We start from the raw sequence: 23,191 nt of genomic DNA on the forward strand, positions 1-23,191 counted from the left end.
GGACGTTTGGTCGCCCGGGTGAATATAATTTTGAGAGCTGGTTTCAACAGTAAACTCTCTGTCATGTTGTCAAACGTCCGGCGACCAAACGTTCGGGCGACCAAACGTCCGGGCGACCAAACGTCCGGGCGACCAAACGTCCGGGCGACCAAACGTCCGGGCGACCAAACGTCCGGGCGACCAAACGTCCGGGCGACCAAACGTCCGGGCGACCAAACGTCCGGGCGACCAAACGTCCGGGCGACCAAACGTCCGGGCGACCAAACGTCCGGGCGACCAAACGTCCGGGCGACCAAACGTCCGGGCGACCAAACGTCCGGGCGACCAAACGTCCGGGCGACCAAACGTCCGGGCGACCAAACGTCCGGGCGACCAAACGTCCGGGCGACCAAACGTCCGGGCGACCAAACGTCCGGGCGACCAAACGTCCGGGCGACCAAACGTCCGGGCGACCAAACGTCCGGGCGACCAAACGTCCGGGCGACCAAACGTCCGGGCGACCAAACGTCCGGGCGACCAAACGTCCGGGCGACCAAACGTCCGGGCGACCAAACGTCCGGGCGACCAAACGTCCGGGCGACCAAACGTCCGGGCGACCAAACGTCCGGGCGACCAAACGTCCGGGCGACCAAACGTCCGGGCGACCAAACGTCCGGGCGACCAAACGTCCGGGCGACCAAACGTCCGGGCGACCAAACGTCCGGGCGACCAAACGTCCGGGCGACCAAACGTCCGGGCGACCAAACGTCCGGGCGACCAAACGTCCGGGCGACCAAACGTCCGGGCGACCAAACGTCCGGGCGACCAAACGTCCGGGCGACCAAACGTCCGGGCGACCAAACGTCCGGGCGACCAAACGTCCGGGCGACCAAACGTCCGGGCGACCAAACGTCCGGGCGACCAAACGTCCGGGCGACCAAACGTCCGGGCGACCAAACGTCCGGGCGACCAAACGTCCGGGCGACCAAACGTCCGGGCGACCAAACGTCCGGGCGACCAAACGTCCGGGCGACCAAACGTCCGGGCGACCAAACGTCCGGGCGACCAAACGTCCGGGCGACCAAACGTCCGGGCGACCAAACGTCCGGGCGACCAAACGTCCGGGCGACCAAACGTCCGGGCGACCAAACGTCCGGGCGACCAAACGTCCGGGCGACCAAACGTCCGGGCGACCAAACGTCCGGGCGACCAAACGTCCGGGCGACCAAACGTCCGGGCGACCAAACGTCCGGGCGACCAAACGTCCGGGCGACCAAACGTCCGGGCGACCAAACGTCCGGGCGACCAAACGTCCGGGCGACCAAACGTCCGGGCGACCAAACGTCCGGGCGACCAAACGTCCGGGCGACCAAACGTCCGGGCGACCAAACGTCCGGGCGACCAAACGTCCGGGCGACCAAACGTCCGGGCGACCAAACGTCCGGGCGACCAAACGTCCGGGCGACCAAACGTCCGGGCGACCAAACGTCCGGGCGACCAAACGTCCGGGCGACCAAACGTCCGGGCGACCAAACGTCCGGGCGACCAAACGTCCGGGCGACCAAACGTCCGGGCGACCAAACGTCCGGGCGACCAAACGTCCGGGCGACCAAACGTCCGGGCGACCAAACGTCCGGGCGACCAAACGTCCGGGCGACCAAACGTCCGGGCGACCAAACGTCCGGGCGACCAAACGTCCGGGCGACCAAACGTCCGGGCGACCAAACGTCCGGGCGACCAAACGTCCGGGCGACCAAACGTCCGGGCGACCAAACGTCCGGGCGACCAAACGTCCGGGCGACCAAACGTCCGGGCGACCAAACGTCCGGGCGACCAAACGTCCGGGCGACCAAACGTCCGGGCGACCAAACGTCCGGGCGACCAAACGTCCGGGCGACCAAACGTCCGGGCGACCAAACGTCCGGGCGACCAAACGTCCGGGCGACCAAACGTCCGGGCGACCAAACGTCCGGGCGACCAAACGTCCGGGCGACCAAACGTCCGGGCGACCAAACGTCCGGGCGACCAAACGTCCGGGCGACCAAACGTCCGGGCGACCAAACGTCCGGGCGACCAAACGTCCGGGCGACCAAACGTCCGAGTACCACAGGGTACAAGGAGACGGACAACCATTCACACTCAAACCTAGGGGCAATTTAGAGTGTCCAATCAGCCTATCATGCATGTTTTTTGGGGGAATTTGGAAGGAAACCAGAGTACCCGGACAAAACCCACGCAGGCACAGGGAGAACGTGCAAACTCTGGACTGACCTGGATTTGAACCCAGAACCCCAGAGCTGTGAGGCTGACGTGCTAACCACTGAAGCCGCAGGGCCGCCAGTATTTTTCCATCAAATAGGAAAAAGGGAAATTATTTAAAAATCATTAGAAAATGAGATATTGAGCTTCATTTTTGTACGCGTCGCTGGTAAATACCACTAAGAAAAATAGTCAAAAAATCTGAAAATGTAGGACGGAATATGATTTTTGACTTTAGGCAGCACTGAATTTTTATGAGGTTATTAGTTTTAACAGAAAATCCTGTGATCGGGATCACAAGAACCTCAAAATTTGGCCATACGTGAACATTATAATGCTAAATTGTACTTCCTATTGACCATTGCAGTTGATGACTAAAGTCAACATGCATTTTTTTCCTAGATGCTTTCCCTTTTCCACCCATCATTCCAGTTCTGTTTTTTGTTTTTGTTTTTCACAAGTGCCTCTAGGTAATTTTATCTCTGAAAAAGGATTCCCACAATAACCCCTATGACTCTTATCAGCCTTTCACTGAAAGAGGAAAGTATCGTAGTTATATCTTTTTTTTCTCATTCTGTTGGCGTGTGTGCACGTTAAGTAAAGGGTGAAAGAGCGAAAGTGAGGGCGAGAGAGACGTTCCGATATCTCAAATTCACAGCACATCAGAGCAAAAGTAAAAGCCGTGAAATGGGTCACATTTTTCTCCCCCTTAACTTGTCAGAGTCCGAAATGGAACGGAGGAAACCTGAGTGCGAGGACATTTTGAAGTTTTAATTATAAAAGCTGACATCTAAAAGCCCTTTTGGACGTTTTCAGTCAAGTTCACCAAGCTCATGACGGGCAAAAAAAAAGTGTTGTGTTGCGTGAATGTGAAGGGACTTTTATGGACAGTAGCGGTGACTGATTTCTTTTCACGTGAATGGATGGGAGGATGCAGAAAGTGTCATTTTCAGCTTCAATGTTAGTGCCCAAAAATATGTTATAAGGTGGCGTGTAGCAATTGAATAATTGGCAATCAATCCAGAGTGTAGTCCGGGGGGCAAATCTTTGCTGTGATGAATGGCACTTTAATATTTTGACCTTCAGATGATGTCTTCTTGTATTGTAAAGTCCAACCAGTGTGGCGCACTTGATAAAGTCCCAGTGTCCCACCATTTATTCACACTAATTAAATGATTACATCTTTGTAGTCTTCAAAAATCAATTATCAAGATGCACCCAGATCCATAACGATTGAAATTGTGCAGTAAAAATATTTTTGCTAACAGTTCGCCTCTGCATAGATAAAACTGATAATGTCATTTGTGTGCGGTTGATTGGTCACCGGTCTTTTGGTCGCTGTCTTTTGGTCGCCCCGATCGCGACAACGGGCGACCAAAAGACCGACGACCAAAAGACAGGCAACAAAACAAGGTAAAACAACACGGTCTACGCATCAATAAAAGCCAACAATGGCCATGAGCAGTTTCACTGAGCCGACGTGTGAGTGTAGAAGAGTTTGTATGTACATGCGTTGTCCCTTTAAGAAGTTACGTCAGTCAGGGTCTTAACAAGTTCTCTAACAAAAAACAATAAAAGTCCGGGAAATTTGGAGCTTTTCTTTAGTCTAATAATTACTAGGGCATTAAGTATGACTAAATAGTAATTCGCAGTTTGTATTTAGGGAATTTGAGCAACGATTTAAATGGTAATTATCAATAACCTTCTGGGCGACCAAAAGACCGGCGACCAAAAGATCGGCGACCAATCGACTGTGTACCATGTAATTAGAGGAGGTATGATTTACTTGAAAGTGGTAATGGGAGTGCGATGACTTCATTGTATCTCGAGTCGGAATAGGAAATTAAAAGTGGGTCAGGGGAGGAGGATGTGCGTGCCGACTAGAATAGGCCAGGCGAGCCAGTCAAATTGGATTGGACGTTTCTCGCCATCAATTGGAGTGAAAGGGGGCGATGTAGATTTTACCATGCATGTTTTTTGGAATTTGGAAAGAAACCGGAGTACCCGTAGGAAACCCAAGAAAGGCCTAGGGGGAACATGCAAACTCCACACATGTAGGCTGACCTGGATTCGAACCCAGGACCTTAGAACTGTGACGCACTGACCACCAATGGCGGTCCGTGCATTTTTTCGTAGCGCCTTCAACGGGTAAAATCCACTTCCTAGCAGCATTTAATGATTAAATACAAATACTGGAGCTTTTCAGACATTACAACCAGGCCAGGGGGGTGATTTTCCCGGGAAAAGACAGCCATGAACGTCAATGGCGTACCAGCAAACACTGCCCGAAAATGGGGTAAAATCCAGCCGAAAACAGCATTTATTGATTAAACACAAATACTGGAGCTTTTTAGATATCAGATCACTATCACCATCGAAGCTAATATTGAAAGTCGAGCCTGTCCTGGCATAGTCCGTCTTAAAAATGGCTTTAAATCAACACAACAATATATTTGCGTGTGCAGTTCGCTCCAGATACAGTTTGGTAGCTATGGCTAATCACTAGCCAATCATAGTTGGTGAAAGCGATGACGTATCCCTACGCCTGCGACAATGCATTGTGGTGTTGCCAACTCGAAATCTGATTGGTCAAAGCAACAGTCTTATCGACGCTTGTTTAATGCAGCAGAGCCTGCAGAACTGATTGTGAAGGCCTTGAGGCAGATTTCTGACCTTGGCAACAAATAATGGCTGAAATGTGATTGGTTAAATGCTTCAATATGAAGACACACATCTGGAAGCAGTGCAACCAGAGGGAAAAGCAATGAAAGGAAGCTAACAGACAATTTGGAATTATTTAATAAGTATTGATGGACAAAATATCATATATGATTCAGATATTTCTTAGGCCAGCAGAGAAGACCTTGAAGGCCCTGACGGCCCACCACTGCTAACCACTAACCGCCCGCCTCGGTGGAAATTAAAAAATCCAATGGAAAAAGCTCACCCTGAGTTTTTCGAAGCGCTCGCCCAACGCCGCCACTTGGTGGTCTCGGTGCCGTCCCACCAGTTTGCAGAGAGAGCATATGAGCTGCTCATCAGTCACGCAGTACATGTTGACCTTCTCCTCCTCGTGCTCGAAGCACTGCAGGCCTCGCAGCTGCGAGCCCTGCATCGGCTCGATCAGTCGATGTCCGGTAAACGGCTTCTTGTTGGGGTGCGTGGCCCTCAGGCACTCCTCGCAGTACGACACCTCGCACGTCACGCACGTCTTGACCGCCACCTCCGGCGGTTCCTGCTCGCAGAATTGACACTGGACCGGCTCCGGCGGGGTTCCCGGGTCCGACATGGCAACGCTGACGGGCACCAGGGCCGAGCACTCGCCGTCTTCGTCCCCGGGCGAGTTGGGCCCGCCCGAAGAGGAGGCCTGCTGGACTCGGTCGATGATGTTCTGCAAGGTCACGTTTCTCTTCAGTCCTTCCAGTCCACGCTCGGGGCTCAGGGAGATGACATATCTGCACGTGGGGCACTGGAAAGCGCTGATACTTTGGACCGGTTCGTTGGTGGCGCAGTGCGAGACCAGGATGCGGTGGGCGCAGCCGAAACATAGGCTGTGGGCGCAGGGGAGCAGCAGCGGGTCCTCAAAGAGCTCCAAGCAGATCGGGCAGGTCAACTCTGACTCCAGAGTGTCCATCCTGTTCAGGGGAAAGCGGGCGGGGTGAGGCGCAACCACGCGAAGATCCAGGGGGACCGCTCAAATATCTGCCGGACACAAATATATCAGCGGGTCAATAGAAGTCCAAACGGAAACAACTCAAAGAGCGACCGATGGAAAGGGTGACGTCTCCCCGCCCTACTGGCAATTGTTAGCTGGGATCAGCTCCAGCACCCCGCTCTCGTGACACTCGTGAGGATAAAACGGTTCATAAAATCAATAAAAATGATAAATAGTATTTCAGAAATATAATGATGACTAGTAGTCAGGAACATGTTGAGCTATTTAAAGCATATTTGTCTACCAAATGTCATTTTTGTGGCCTACATGACTGATAAATTTGACGTCTACTTATGCCTTGTTAAACTATTTTGTCTAGTCTAATGTGCTAGCTCACCTGTCAAAGTGGCGGCCCGGGGGCCAAATCTAGCCCGCCGCATCATTTTGTATGGCCCGGGAAAATAAATCATGAGTGCCGACTTTCTGTTTTAGGATCAAATTAAAATGAAGAGTATAGATTTATTTTTTTATTTATTAAATTTCCTGATGTTCCCCCTTTTAAATCAATAATTGTAATTTTTTAATCCATTTTTTTCTGTGTTTTTAGTTCAAAAATCATTTTGTAAAATCTAAAAATATATTTAAAAAAAGCTAAAATAAACATTGTTTTAGATCTATAAAAAACTGAATATTCAGGGCTTTTAATCCAGTTCTTTTAATCCATTTATTAAAAAAATTTTAAATATTATATCTAAAATGGTCGGGCCCACATGAAACCGAGTTGCCGTTAAAGCAGCCCGCGAACCAACCCGAGTCTGACACCCTTGTGCTAGCTAATCAAATTAATCCAAATTATTCTCAATAAATAAAACCCCATAAAATATAACTTTGACAATTCTACCTTGACAAAAGACCTTCTCAAAATCAACTATAAAAATATAAAAACAAATGAATAAATAGTATTTCAGAAATACGACTATGACTATTAATCAATATTCATTTAGGCTACACATGTATACTAATTCTGATTATTGTGGTCTTCATGACCCAAAATGTGACATCCACCTTTACCAGGTTAGAAAATATGTTGTATTTCCCCCCAAAAAATGTCCAAAGGGTTAAACAAAGTCATTAAAATAATTCTCAATAGATAAGATGACAAAAAATATCAAACATATGCTGCAAATTGCTTTATTTCTTCTTGATCTATCTTAAACACAGACAAACATGTAGTAATAACATAGTAAATAGGTAAATTACAAAAAAAAACTTAAACTGAGATCAGTTTTGGATTCAAATTATAGCTGATTGTTTTAATATATTTACAGCCATCAACATTGGAGGCAGAAAAGAATACCTTCCTTATGATATTGACCCAAATGGTGTGAAATCCAGCAGACAATGCTTTGGTTTTCATACAGTATCTCAGAAATACCACTTTTCTTAAGATTTTCCCTTCAAAGTGACACATTTGTACTCCCTATTAAAACTATGAATATGGAGGTGAACATTGTGAATGAGGGGGCATCTTATACGAGAGAAATTGTAAAATTCAACGATTTTAAGGGTATTGCTTACACGTGTAGGTGGCTTATTTGCGAGAAAATGTGGTACTTTTTCATTCGATGCTTTAAGGTGCCATAACCCCATGCGTCCACCAGGGTTCAGTAAACCACCAGAATTATGGGAAGCTCAAGTAAAATGCTTGCCTACATTCAGTACTAATATGCCACACTAAGAGGCGCCACACAGCTGATTGAATGACAGAAACGAGTCCTTTCCTCATTTTTCCTCTTGCACATATTCTTTAACGACTCAAATTCATTTTTCGATTCTTTTAAAATCACCAAACATTTTTTTTAAATCAAAGTGTCTAACACATCACCGCCTTGCAGTTTCCACTTATTTTCTATTTGTAGTATGTATTTTTTTTTTATTCCATCCCAATGTACATTACTAATGGCACAATAGTCATGCAAAATGACGAGTAATTTCTCTCATGATTCGGCGAGCGGCTGTGGCAAAAGAAGTAGGTCATCCCTGCTGACCTGCCGCACGTAATCATGCCCCTGCGTGTGTCACTTGAGATGTTGCAAACACGCCAAAATAGCAAACAGGCCTTGGGGGCTCAAAAAAAAGCAGCTGTAATGCCAAAGATGAATTTGCATGGTGCCTATTTACTTATTGTCAAACTTGTAATTCAACTCTGCTTAAAAATGTCCTTAACTCCTTTAGGGACCGTGGTACAAAAGTTGACCTTTAACCCATTAGATCTGCTATTTTTTTCTTTAACTTTAAAGGGTAAGTGACTTTTTATATCATTATCAATAAAAATGTGTAACTTAATAAAATGTTCATTAAAAGCTAGAATAATGACATTCAGGTGGCCTGAGAGGCAAGTGGCTAGCGCGTCTGCCTCACAGTTCTACGTTCGAGGGTTCAATACCCAAGTTCGGAGTTTTCTGTGTAGAGTTTGCATGTTGTCTTGGTCTTGTGTAGGTTTTCTCTGCGTCCTCCGGTTTGAGGTCAGGCTGTTTGAACCCACTAAATCACAGGTGTCAAAGTGGCGGCCCGGGGGCCAAATCTGGCCCGCCACATCATTTTGTGTGGCCCGAGTAAGTAAATCATGAGTGCCGACTTTCTGTTTTAGGATCAAATTAAAATGAAGATTATAGATGTATATTATATTTCCTGATTTTTCCCCTTTTAAATGAATAATTGTAAGTTTTTAATCCATTTTTTCGGTTTTAGTTCAAAAATTATTTCGTAAAATCTAAAAATATTTAAAAATATTTTCTGTTTTCCATTATAATATGGAACATAATGATTCAAAGATATTTTCCTTTACTAAGAAAAAAACCCTCAAATATATATTGTTTTAGATCTATGAAAAATGGAATAGTTAGGGCTTTTAATCCATTTATAAAAATAAAAAATCTAAATATTATATCTAAAATGGTCCGGCCCACATCAAATCGAGTTGACGTTAATGCGGCCCGCGAACCAACCCAAGTCTGACACCCTTGCTCTAAATTATCCCTAGGTATGATTGGTTGTCCTTTGTCTCCTTGTGCCTTGCGATTGGCTGGCCACCGATTCAGGGTGTGCCCCGCCTGGTGCCCACTGTCGGCTGGGATAGGCTCCGGCACCCCCGCAACCCTTGAGTATACGCAGAAAAAAAATGAGTGAATAATGTCATTAAGATAGAAATAACAATTGGACTTTTTAAAAAAGATATTATATTCTCTCTCGCTCATTTGCATGGTGGACTTTGACAAGACTCCCACACTTAATTCGTGTGTAAAACCTGGTGACTTATACTATAGTATTATATCATTGTTTCACGCAAATTGATGCCGCTGCACTTGCAATTTTGCAGCACACTTCCCTGCACAGAAAACGAGGAAGCATGTGATAAATTTTGCACTACAGGCACGCTGCCTAATCTGGGCCAAAGCGCCATGGTTCATGGCTAAGTGATGTCTAATACGTTAGCCTACTTCCTTTTCGACTTCCCTTCCAGTGTAAGGCAGCATCTGATTATCTAACATACACAATGTGCGTCGCTTTCGTATACTTCCAGACCAGTCAATCCGTAATCCGCGTCCACCCACGCCGAGCTGTGACCGATGACAGCCTCTTATTTTGAAAGGTGGACGGCCAAAGCATGTGCCGCTATAAAAAAAAACGGAAGATGATCGAGGCTGGCGTGTGGGTGGGCTAGTTTCGTGAGTGAAGCGAATTAGAGGAGATGGCGTTCGCAAAATCCAAAGTGATGTTGAAAAAAATATGTGGGGAATGAGAAGTTGGACATTTGGTTTTGGTGTTCATGACAGTGGTTTATGCTTCAAAAATTGCATTTTACTTAATATATGGAGCTTCTATTTTCTTCTTTTGCATCATTTTCTGATGTTGTGGAAACCCTTTCCCATCCAATATATCAATATTAGCTTTCTGAGATAATATATTTATCACGGATATTGTTTCCTTGAAAATGAAAACTTTCTGGAGTTGAAAATGTTTGTCCGCGCATCCTTTGTTTACATTCGAACAGCTGTTTTGCGGAAATTGAATTTTTTTTTATTTTAATATGGCAGCACCTTTACGGAGTCTACTTACATTTTTGTTATATTTAGTTATTTATGATCATTACTGTTTGCCATTCACAAAATACGTACGTTAACAATAATACTACAATTGGATGTAGTGGGGAGGGGGGCACAAAATAGTGTCCCAGTGTAAGACCCCTTTCCTATGTGATTTTAATAAAAAATTATAATCTCAAAATTTTGCTTTAAAGGGTTAATTAATCCGAATTGTTAAGTCAAGACCACCAAAACAAAAGTGTCTGTCATTAGAAATGTCTTATTCATGAAACCTAAAGAAACATTGAGTTACTATTTGTAAGCTACAGAAAGAAAATCAATTTTGCACGAAAAAGCATAATTACTCTAAGCTAAATTTATCTTCCCTGTTACACACGGCAGTTTATGAGCCCATCTGACAGCTGGAATGACCCCCCACCTCAACTCCCGGGTTTGACAATGGCACCGAAACATGTCATGCATGGGAAACAGGAAACAGCGACAACAACACGCGTGCTATATTGGTCACGGACAAACGTCGAGCATCGTGCCGAAGCCCTTCCTTGTATAACTCGCATTACATTTCACGCTGATGATTTGTTTGCTGGCCGTGACCCGGTTCAGCCCGGAGGCGAGGGGGAGTGGGGGGAGGGATGGGGGTCAGCCCAGCTGTCACACTCATGCTCCAGTAGATATGAAACATGTTCTAACACGTGGCGATTGCTTGCCATATGAACAAAGAAACAATTCAAATGTATGGAAAAAGCTGGTCATGAGGGTTTTTTGGGGCATGTCACGTGATATATATATATATATATATATATATATATATATATATATATATATATATATATATATATATATATATATATATATATATATATATTTTACTGATAGATTGGCGTTCACTAAGCCACCACCTAAGGTCCTTTTTTGTGTAAAATAACCGGTACACGGTCGATTGGTCGCCGGTCTTTTGGTCGCCCGGAAGGTAAGTGATAATTACCATTTAAATCGTTGCTCAAATTCCCTAAATACAAACTGTGAATTACTATTTAGTCATACTTAATGCCCTAGTAATTATTAGGCTAAAGAAAAGCTACAAATTTCCCGGACTTTTATTGTTTTTGTTGGAGAACTTCTTAAGACCCTGACCCCTTCTTAAAGGGACAACGCATGTACATACAAACTCTTACACGTCGGCTCAGTGAAACTGCTCATGGCCATTGTTGGCTTTTATTGATGCATAGACCGTGTTGTTTTACCTTGTTTTGTCGCCGGTCTTTTGGTCGTCGGTCTTTTGGTCGCAGGTCTTTTGGTCGCCCGTTGTCGCGTTTGGGGCGACCAAAAGACCGCGACCAAAAGACCGCGACCAAAAGACCGCGACCAAAAGACCGCGACCAAAAGACCGCGACCAAAAGACCTCGACCAAAAGACCGCGACCAAAAGACCGCGACCAAAAGACCGCGACCAAAAGACCGGCGACCAAAAAAACTTCGACCAATCAAACGCACACGAAAATAACCCCCCCATGTACATCTCAGTTTTAATCCCAAGGAGACAGAGTCCCTTAGAGGAAGTGATGCAAGAAATCAGTTTAGTTTCCTTGCTGTGGCAGCCAACATTTTCGTTGTTTTATCACAAAAATGATTGACAGGTGCCTGCTAATGACAATGATAGATGTCCAGTTCACTTAAACGTTCTGTGGATGCTCATTTTTCAGTGCCATTTGATGGTGCTAGGTATCCAATTTAATGAATTGTTTTTGGACTGTCTCGTGCCATCAGTGCCGGAAAGTAAGTTAACTTTTTGGGCCAAAAATAAACTTGTCCGGCCCACACAAGATCTAGTTGGCATTTAGGTGACCCCGGGAACCAAACTGTGTTTTACACCTCAGTTTTATGGTGAATCATGCAATTCTAGACTTTGAATTTCGTATTCCGACTCACCGCACGATAAAGACAACGTGTCTAAACCACTGTTTTCCATTTCGTCATATGCCTTCACCATCGGTTTCAACAATGCAGAGAAAAAGGTTACGTTTATTTTAGATGTCCACATTTTTGGATCTGTGCGAGCCTTGCCCATTTATTTTTTAATTCTATTTAACTAGATTCTATCGTGTAAGTAGAGAGCAAAAGCTCATGAAAATGACAGTGGGACTTTAAATAACTATCTAAGTCCGTGGCTATACTTAATGTAGCGTTTATTGCTGATGCACTTAGGAGATTAAGACTTTGAAAAGCGTTTTTTAGTCCAGGATACAGATGGCCCTGCAGCATTCATTGGTTAGACCCCAAGAGCCGCAGCGCTGTCATTATCATTCCAGAACTGCTGGCACAAAGTACTGCGCGTACTCTTCATTTCCATTGTCCCATGTCCAAATTCTAGCACTCTGAATACAAATGTACTATGCTTTATTTTTTGCATAATTAATTCCTAGTTTTATTTTAGATCAGGATTTGCAACAATTGGAAAAATACATGCATTGCTTTAGATGTGACGACTGTTTATAACTAAAATTTCGGTGCAAATTCCAAAAATTGTCTGTTTTTTTCTTCTTCCTGACATTACTTGTTAACTATGTTGTTACTCTAATATTATTAACAATAACGCATTGTATTTATATTGTACTTTCGAGGATTCTCATAGACATTTTACATTGTATATTCTTTCAAAACACTAGTGTTAAGCTACTGTTGTAGTCACAGCTGCAATGGGGCAGTCTGACTGAAGTGAGGCACACAATTTGCACCAATGGCCCTTCAGACCATGTAAACCACAGGTGTCAAAGTGGCGGCCCGGGGGCCAAATCTGGCCCGCCACATCATTTTGTGTGGCCCGGGAAAGTAAATCATGAGTGCCGACTTCCTGTTTTAGGATCAAATTAAAATGAAGAGTATAGATGTATATTAAATTTCCTGACTTTCCCCCTTTTAAATCAATTATTGTCATTTTTTAATCATTTTTTTGTGTGTTTTTAGTTCAGAAATCATTTTGTAAAATCTAAAAATATATTTTTTTAAAAGCTAAAATAAAAAATGTTTTAGATCTATAAAAAAATGAATATTCAGGGCTTTTAATCCAGTTCATTTAATCCATTTATTTAAAAAATCTAAATATTATATCGAAAATGGTCCGGCCCACGTGAAATCAAGTTGACGTTAAAGTGGCCCGCGAACCAACCCGAGTTTGACACCCTTGATGTAAATCAATCATTCTCACTGGCACGTGTGGAGAAGTATCTTCAGGATTCGAACCCTGTTCCACCAATGGACGACTTGCTCAAAGCGTTTAGCTACATTAACACAACATTTCCAGCGTAGGCCAATAGTGTGTATCTATTCATAACTCATTTGCGGTTGCGGAATTCAAAACTGCTCCGTTTTTCTCAATCACATCAAGTTTGTGAACAATAGGCTTGCTGTTCTCAACCCGTGTTTGCGGTCTGTTCTCTTTAGCAAATTGGAATGCTGTCAGACCTCAAATCGTTTGTGCTGCCCCGTGTTAATCTTGATTAAAACCAAGATATTAAGGTCAGCAGTCTACCCTTCACTAACTTTATGGCAACAGCATGGGGTGGCCCATTTCTATTCCAGCATTTCCAAAAACAAGTCTTCCATTTCTAAATACGCCGTGCAAGAGCCTGAAGACCGACCTCAACCTTGTCAAGCACGTTCAAAGTGAACTTGAACAGAGACTGTAAGCTAACATCTGTGACCTCTGACCCTGCAAATACTCTCCCAGTTAAGTGGAAAACCCCCCTCCAGACAGAATCAAAACCTTCATCTGCCTGTTGCTATACTTTCATTCTCTATAATCAAGATTCCATCAGTTTGCAGTAAACTAAGAGCACAACGAAAATTTAAAAAAAAAAAACAACATTTCCGTCCTACCTTCCACATGGTTAAAAATCCATCATCCACAAGCGAACAGAAAAAAATGACAGGCCGAGAATTTAAGACAGGCTATCCTTGGGTTTCTCTCCGGAGCACACTGGGCAAAAAACAGTCGCCAGTAGCCAAAATAAGAGTCGGCGAGGATGTGAGCGTGGCTCCCTCGTTGTGTCATCACCTCTCATGACATGCTTCCTCACCCCGCCTGTGTGAGCTAGTGCATCATGACAGCGGGGGGAGAGAGACTAAGTGCAAGTGCACGCCTCCATCACCACCCCCTTTCCCTATTCAAATCTGCCCTGCCTTTTATTTAGGCCAATCACTTGACCGCTCAGGGCGGAGTCCGGAACTATGCTAGAAGAATCTGTCACATGAATCAGAAGTTAGCGTTTAACTTTGTGGGCTTGTGTGACCTTGCTCAAACTGCCACCCCGTGGGATGATGGTCTATTTTAGGTGTACATAAGGGAAATAAAATTGGATTAATCTCCAAGTTGTAAATCAGCCCTTTCGTCGCCCACACAAACAGCGGCATCACTGCAAGTATGTCAACGGAATGTTTTGCAATCGCCAGATGCTTACAGAACCACAGAAGCTGTTTTTTTAAAGAAAAGCAGCAAAAACACAAGATTATTAAAAAAAATTAAGAAAGGCAGCAAAAACACAAGATTATAAAATGGTTTTTTTAAGAAAAGCAGCAAAAACACAAGATTATAAAATGTTGTTTTTTTAAGAAAAGCAGCAAAAACACAAGATTATAAAATGGTTTTTCTTAAGAAAAGCAGCAAAAACACAAGATTATAAAATGTTTTTTTAAGAAAAGCAGCAAAAACACAAGCTTAGAAAATATTTTTTTAAGAAAAGCAGCAAAAACACAAAATTAGAAAATGTTTTTTAAGAAAAGCAGCAAAACACAAGATTATAATTTTTTTAAGAGAAGCAGCAAAAACACAGGATTATTTTTTTTTTTAAGAAAAGCAGCAAAACCACAAGATTATAATTTTTAAAAAAGAACAACAGCAAAAACACAAGATTATACGTTGTTTTTTAAAGAAAAGCAGCAAAAACACAAGATTATAACATGTTTTTTGTTTTGTTTGTTTTTTTACCTGGTGTTTATCCCTGCGGTGTCCAAACTACAGCCTGAAGCAAAAATATTGCCAGAGCTGCCAAACGTCAAAAAGCATTTGGGTCAGGAGAATTTTTTAGATTTTTGCGAAACGTCAAAAATCATATTCCGTAGTGGGTCAAGAGAATTTTCTGATTTTGTGACCCTTTCTCCTTGTGGCATCTATCAGCAACGCATACAAAAATAAAGCTCAATATGATCTCATTTTCTAAAGATTTTCAATTTTTTTTTCAATAGTTAATTCTTGCAAAGAAATCTAAAAAAACAGAACAGGAAATCAACAATTCGTTTTTGTTTTGTGGACAAAACCTTGAAACAACTGATGAGAATGCACTCTTGTTGTTAAAGGAAGTGAGCACGCTACTTTTAAAATAATTGAATGCTTTGTATTGCTTATTAATATCCTAATAATTAAAAAAAATCATTACAAATCCATTAATTTTCTGGAACCGCTCATCCTCACAAGGTGCGTGGCGTGTTAAATTACGTCAATTACAAACAAACGTCTAAAATACGAAAAATATATTACGAATAATACTCCCAGAAACTGTTGAGGTAAGTGGAATGTTTACCTTGACTTCAAATGTTCTGCTTAAGAAAGACCAAAAAGTTCTCTATAGGGTTTAAGGCAGTGGTGTCCAAACTATAACTCATATTTTTTTAATTAGGCTGCAGCAAATTATAAAAAAAATACCTTAGAATATAAACCACCTAAAAAGCTCACTTTTGTGTTGCACTTATTAATTTTTAATTTATATGGAGCACCATTGGCTTCAAAGCATAAAAACATGGAAAAGTTAAAACATCATGATTTTGTTTTACATAAATAAATGAGGATTTTTTTTAAAAAAGTGATCAAGTGAGCTTCGTTAGTTTTAAGTTGTTGTTCGTTCCAGGACATTGTAACCTGAGGACTCTCTGTATTAATTATTAATTCTTAAATTAGTTGATTGCATGCTAGAAGAAAGCAGCTCATTTAAATGAATGAAAATGGATGAATTTATTCTGAGTAGCAGGAGTTTTCATCTCTTTTCCGAGATACCAGGAATGAGTGGAATGTGATGAGGTTATGACCTAAAATCAGAGATCAACAGGTTGCATACCTCTCTTTATGCATTGATGACCCTCTTAATATGTATATAGCAAAATAAATATTTACACTGAGTTTGCCCTGAAGCAAAGCACCCAACCGCCACAAAACCAAGTTGAGACGTCCGTCTTGTGCTTGCGGATGTGTTTGTGTGGGTGGTTTGTACAAAATAGCTCCCAAATGCAGCCAGGATTTTTATTTTTTTTCCTCCTGGTGTGCAAAGTGGGATATGAATAAATTATAGAAGAAAGTCCTGCTCTGAGCAGGCAGTCAAGGTATTGCAATGTCAGGGTTATGTGCCAAAAAGTACCTGGCAACAGGGGGGAAATGCTTTAAGAACCTAACAGAGTTATTCATTTTCATTTACTCATAAGGATCACGGGGGGTGCTAGAGTCTATTGTGGCCAGGCAATTGTAGAGTAAATGAGACGGACAACTATTCACACACGTAACTAGGGGGGATTTGCGAGTGTTTTTGGAATGTGGGTGGAAATTGGAGTACCTGGAGAAAAACAACTCAAGCCTTGTGAGAACATGCAAACTCTATCGAACCCTCGACTCCAGAACTGTGAGTCAGTTGAGGAGTCGACCGTTTTGGGTTTGTTTTTAGTATAGTTGTGTTCTGTGTTTTCGGTTTAATGGATTTTACTTTTTGTATATGCTAATTTTGTTATACTTCATATTTTTGATCAAAAATTAGAAAGAAATGAATTTTTTTAAGTATAAAATAACTTTTTTTTAAATCTACGACTGAATATTGTTTTTTCCACTTTTTTATCACCAAAATACATTTAAATTCCAAAAAATAAAAATAAATAAAATTGAGAATCTGTACACTTTTCACTGTAATTTTTTTATTATAAACGAATAAATAGAATATTTTTACTGGCTTCTTGAATTAAAACACAAAATGAAAAAAATCCTCCTTTTTTATTAATAAATGAAAAATATATTTGCTGTTAAAAGGTTAAAAATGAGGATTAGGAGCATTTTAAATTTCTTTTTATTGGCCCATTAGTCAGCAAATATAATGCTAATTTTGTTATACTTAATATTTTTGATCAAAAGTTCAAAAGAAATTTAATTTTCTTTAAATATAAAACAACTATTTTCAGTTGTGTGTGTGTGTATATATATATATATATATATATATATATATATATATATATATAATCTAAGACTGAATATTGTTTATTTCCACTTTTTTATCACCAAAATACATTTAAATGCAAAAAACAAGAGAATGCGTACACTTTTCACTGTAACTTTTTATTATAAATAAATAAATAGAATATTTACTGGCTTCTTGAATTAAAACACAAAAGAAAAAAATGTCCCCCTTTTTTAGTAAAATATGTCATTAACAAATAAAAAATATATTTACTGTTAAAAGGTTAATAATGAGGATTTTGAGCATTTTTAATGTCTTTTTATCAACCAATTAGTTAATCCATGACGGCAAATATAATGGCCTTCTGATTAAAACTGTGACGAGCGCAACAAAAACGAGGGTTTAACGGCACTTACTCTCAACAAATTGTCTCCAGCAAATGGGAACGAATCAGGTTATTTGATTAGTTTGTAGATATATTTGATTAGTTTCTCATCGTTCAAAGCGCCAGGTCTTTCCCCCATTTGTCTCGCTAAAGATCAATGTCATGTTTGCTCGCTTGTCGCGTCGTCCCACTCATTCTCGTACGTTCAATGCATGGCGACGCTGGATAGCACCTAGATAAAAGCTTCTTTTGTCATTTAAACTCACCCGATCCTTCTCATTTAGTCAAAGTCATTTTTGCAAGGTGGCAAAGAGCCAGCGTTTTTCTTAAGACTGACATTTGAATGCCAAGCTCTTGAATCTCCAGCAGAGACTGTTGAGTCTACGGGGAGGACTTTGGCAAGGTATGAAAAAGATTGGGTCTGCTGCTCGGAACTGCTGCCAAAGCCCCTAAAGCTTGAGGGGAAAAAACCCTGCTGGGCTTGCAATATGGCAAAAACCGTCATTTTGAAGCAAACCCCAAATTGGCATTTTGCAAAGACAGAATGCCTGGGATTTTTTAGTCCGCGTACTTTTAGTGCAGCGGTGTCAAAGCATACGCCCCGCGGGCTGGATGTGGGCCGATAGGGGGTCCCATCCGGGATGAGGGGTTGTTCTACCTGACAGGCATTTTTTAGCTTTCATACTGTACAGAGAGCAATTTTTTTCAGCACGGGTGCCGTCAAAAACTGAATTTTGGAACTTGTGTGATGCACTATTGCACTTTGCTAAATTTTCGGGTCTGCAGTCACAGTCGTTTTTTCGCCCCCTGCAGTCAAAACAGTCGCCAATGAGTTCAAAAGGAACCTTAAAATGCCGCGAAACGAACAAGTAATCCGGAAATGCCCCAATATCAACACATTGTCCAATGAACAGGACTCGATCAAATCCAACAGGAAATGATTTTTAAGAATTACAATTTACAGGTGCCTGATCTTGACATCGAGAAATGTCCAATTCAGTGCTATTGAAAGTGCTAGACGTCCAATCCCTTTTGATCGGTACTCGGACGTTTCGTCGAAAGACGTTTGGTCCCCGGACGTTTGGTCCCCGGCCCTTTGGTCGACCGGACGTTTGGTCGACCGGACGTTTGGTCGACCAGACGTTTGGTCGACCGGACGTTTGGTAGAACGGACGTTTGGTCGCCGGGTTGTTACTGTTGAAACCAGCTCTCAAAATTATAATCATGAGAGAGAGAGTGAGTTTAATATCTGAATATCTAATATCAAAATATCAACAGTAAACTCTCTGACATAATTTGACAACGAGCGAACCCGGCGACCAAACATCCGTTCTACCAAACATCCGGTCGACCAAACGTCCGGGGACCAAACGTCCGGGGACCAAACGTCCGGGGACCAAACGTCTTTCGATGAAACGTCTTTCGATGAAACGTCTTTCGATGAAACGTCCGGTCACGCTTTTGATCAGGTTAATACTTCTATGTATACTGAAAAAGTACCGTATTTTGCAGTTATACCCGGATATATTAAATGATTTTTGCTTTTTTGAGCCTCCCGTTTGTGCGCCATTTAATATACCCCTGCCGTTTAATATATATATGCCGTATATTAAACGGCAACTCAGCTTTTTTGGCAAGATTTATATGGTGTTCATGGGGGCATAATTATAGATACTTAAGTTCATTAAAATTCCAAGTCAGACTTTATTCATCAGTAAGTAGTTTTAATCTGAGCAGTAAGTAGTTTTAGTCTGCAAAATGTTGATGCACCCCGTCATGGCATAAAGAGTGCCTAGTGGATCGTACCTTCCTGTTTGTGCGCCATTTAATATACCCCTGCCATTTAGTATATTAAATGGGGAGTATATTAAACAGCAAAATATGGTACTTTTTTTTAAACCACAAACACTGATTTAACTGGTGTTTGCCATTGACGGAAAACGGCTAAACCTAGCCTTCCAATCTAATCTGATAGGGTGGGGTGATTTAATCTTAAATCAGTCGCCCTTCCCTGTCAACAAGGATTGGACGTCTGGCCTCATCAATGAAATTGTAAAATTAGCATTTAAATTCAATCCTTCCAGTTTAAAATAAATTGGACAATCCATAATTTTCAAGGGTAGGCATTGAAATACTACAAATTTTAAAAACAATTAAATATCTCCTTTAAAGACTGGTCTGTAATTGTCTAGACCAGGGGTGTCAGACTCGGGTTGGTTTGCAGGCCGCGTTAACGTCAACTCAATTTCATGTGGGCCGGACCATTTTAGATATAATATTTAGATTATTTTTTTTAATAAATGGATTAAAAGAACTGGATTAAAAGCCCTGAATATTCAGTTTTCATAGATCTAAAACAATGTTTATTTTAGCTTTTTTAAATATATTTTTAGATTTTACAAAATGATTTTTGAACTAAAAACACAGAAAAAATGGATTAAAAAATTACAATTATTGATTTAAACGGGGGAAAATCAGGAAATTTAATATACATCCATACTCTTCATTTTAATTTGATCCTAAAACAGAAAGTCGGCACTCATGATTTACTTTCCCGGGCCACACAAAATGATGCGGTGGGCCAGATTTTGCCCCCGGGCCGCCACTTTGACACATGTGGTCTAGACTGTGTTTGCTTTTCCTTTAAAAAGAAAAATCCTTTAGCTTTTTAACTCACTGGGGAAGCACATTTACTGTACCGTGTGAAACGGAACTCATATCGAGTTAGCACCGTCTAAGTGACCAGTAAAAATAAAAAATTAACCAGCAGGCACACACGCATTTGTGCACACACATACGGATGTTCTCCATACGCATCCGCCTTTGCCAAGTCCTGCATAATTCACCACAATGTACATTCACTTTGTATTATTCATTGGACATGTCAAGTTCAATTCCCGTCACGTGCTTTGCACCTTCTTACACATTTCACCAGCACATGCGAAAAAGCGAAAATTGGAAATACTGCTCAGGGCACCGCCGTTTATGTAGGGATGACAAACTAGACCGCTACGGACACACTTCCTGGTTGTACTGCTCACGTGAACTCCTTTTTGAGTTTGTCTACGTACAGGCAACACACTTTCGGAATGTGCAATCCAGCAAACGATCCTTTCGATTCATAAAGTATCTCAGAAATACCACCTGTGGTAGTTTTTCTTAAGATTTTCCCTTCAAAGTAACACATTTGTACTCCCTATTAAAACCATGAATATGGAGGTGAAAATGATGAACCAGGGGGCGGCTTATACGAGAGAAATTTTAAAATTCAATGATTTTAAGGCCATTTTAAGGGTGCAGCTTATACGCGGAGGCGGCTAATATGCGAGAAAATACGGTACTTGAACATTAGGAGCCAAAAGTTGAAGTTTATCAGTGAACAATGTTAATTTTGTAACTTTTTTTGTAAGTTTTTTTTTTAAATCAAAGTACTGCATGAACCTTTCGTGAAAAGTCCAACCGCAACAACAACAAAATCAAACACACATTATAGTCAATGAGATGAATTCTAAGTTAGCCCTAATATGTCCAGAATGAAAAGGCAACAATAAAAATCACAATTTGTAAAAACAAGGCTCGCGATGGCAGGGAATAAACTTCCGTTCACCTCTGGTTATGTTTAAAAGATATTAACTTTCTTACGGTGTTGTTACGGTAGTTGCTAGGCTTGACAAAAACTTAATTTTGAGGGGAAAAAAATAAGACCAAATGCAGGTAAATTGATTTCATTACTAGAAAAACTCTGTCAAAATATGAGGTTGTAAAAAAAAAAGTTTGAACCCCAATGTATGATGATACATTCATAAAGTTAAAAAAAAGACTACCGTATTTTCACGACTATAAGGCGCACTGCATTATAAGGCGCACCCTCAATGAATGACACATTTACATTTTTTTCCATATTTAAAGGACACTGGATTATAAAGCGCCCTGTCTATTTTGGAGAAAAATTAAGACTTAAGTGCGCCTTATAGTCGTGAAAATACGGTAAATACACATTACAGACATGAAACCTGAACTGTGGTAAGTTAGCCATCAGGAAGTAGTTTGACTGAAAATAGATCAATAATAAGTTGTATTGCCATCAAAATGTAATGGAGTTTCAGTTTTTATTCTTGGTTTCACTTTATAAGCCATATAAACTTGTGTGACTGAGTATTAACTTTCTTTGAATTCTGGAGTTTCAAGATTGTGTTGTTCAAGCTGTTCCATTGTGAACTCAGGAAAATTCATATGTCAGGACAAGAACACTATCAACCTTTTTTCAGTAGCCTTCTACCATATTGTTTGTTTTGTTCCTGTGGTATAAAAGATAAAATTGCCTTTGCTCAGATATTAACCTTCTAACTGTCTTATTCCAGGTGTTGCTAAGCTCTAAGAAAACCTCATTTAAAGTCTGAGGAGGCTTTTTAAATGAAGGTCACTTCCTTTTATTCCTCGTAAAAGTCCATCAAAATAGAATCCAAGCTATTGCTTTTCATAACAGTTCTAACGCTGGAATTTAACGCTTGAACTCCTCAAAGCAGCAAAGTCCCGCTCTGGGATGACAACACATTGTGCGCGGGACCCTCGCTCTATTGCCTCGACAAATGAACCCTCACAATTAAAAGCAACTGAAACAACAAAGGGGCCACTTACATTCGGAGACTCACATGGTCCGCGGAGGCACGCGAGGGTGTCGTACGGAGCAGTAAAGGTGTTTCGTCTAAGTGGGAGACACCGCGTCGGAAGGGGTGGGCGATTCGGACATCCGTCGTGGGCGAGAATCGTACATTGAGGAGCTTTTCTGGCTCATCTCATCCCGCTCTCGGCTTGTTCCCTCCCGCCTCCCCTTCCTTGCCTTGGGCTTTTCCGCTTGTCATGTGTTCAGACTCGGGCAAGCGTGAAGCGGGTGGGCGCAACCAGCGCTCCTGTTTGCTTTGTCTGAAACGGGGGTATCAAACATGTGGGCCGCGAGTGGCCAGATAGCTGGTACTCTTCGGCCCGAGGGGTCGTTCTGCCTGACGGGCAATTTGATGTACGTACAGAATTAAATGTTTACGTTTTTCTGACAAGGGCGCCGCAAAACCAGATGTTTGTGAGGACGACCGCTTTTTGCTCAATTTCCTATCCGCAGTCAATTTCGTTCAAAATTACGCTGTCAATGGCATCTCATTTGAAAGGACCAACATATCTAGTTTCGACCTGTATCCCCCCAAAAAATGATTTTTGTGCTTTGGGACTGTTCAGACGAAACCAGTTTCGATCTGGATGGGGCTAAAGACCAAATTTGGGTTGCCAGGCGTAACACGGTCTAAGTAACTTTCAGTTTTTGGTTATTTTGGCGACACCAGTGGACAAAAGTAGTAGTGTTTTGCCTTAGAGAAGTCCACAAAAAATCATAGTCCATTTTTGTATCTGTTTGAAACTATGCTGACATTTTGAGTACCAACTTCATTGGTTAACGTAGTTTTCGGACTATAAGTCGCACTTTAGTATAAGTCGCACGTGAGTATAAGTCGCACGTGAGTATAAGTCGCACGCGAGTATAAGTCACACCTGAGTATAAGTCGCACCCGAGTATAAGTCGCACCTGAGTATAAGTCGCACCCGAGTATAAGTCG

At 42.0% G+C, this 23,191-nt stretch overlaps 1 protein-coding gene across 2 annotated transcripts in view; it reads right to left on the minus strand.

The window, feature by feature from the left end:
* LOC144084547 (E3 ubiquitin-protein ligase Midline-1-like) overlaps positions 1-22,369 on the minus strand; it is a 34,793-nt gene extending 12,424 nt beyond the window's left edge. The window contains exons 1-2 of one of the 2 annotated variants that reach the window (XM_077613097.1): positions 22,227-22,369; positions 5,186-5,940 (exon numbers count right to left, since the gene is read on the minus strand). In XM_077613097.1, coding sequence (XP_077469223.1) covers positions 5,186-5,872 — 687 coding nt within the window. In that variant the 5' untranslated portion in view covers positions 5,873-5,940; positions 22,227-22,369. Of the gene's footprint in view, positions 1-5,185; positions 5,941-13,874; positions 14,123-22,226 lie in introns of those variants that run through there. The other variant, XM_077613090.1, reaches the window with a different exon arrangement.
* Between the last annotated feature and the right edge of the window lie 822 nt (positions 22,370-23,191).

Source organism: Stigmatopora argus, chromosome 1 (genome assembly GCF_051989625.1).
Source record: "Stigmatopora argus isolate UIUO_Sarg chromosome 1, RoL_Sarg_1.0, whole genome shotgun sequence".
NCBI classification, from domain to species: domain Eukaryota; kingdom Metazoa; phylum Chordata; class Actinopteri; order Syngnathiformes; family Syngnathidae; genus Stigmatopora; species Stigmatopora argus.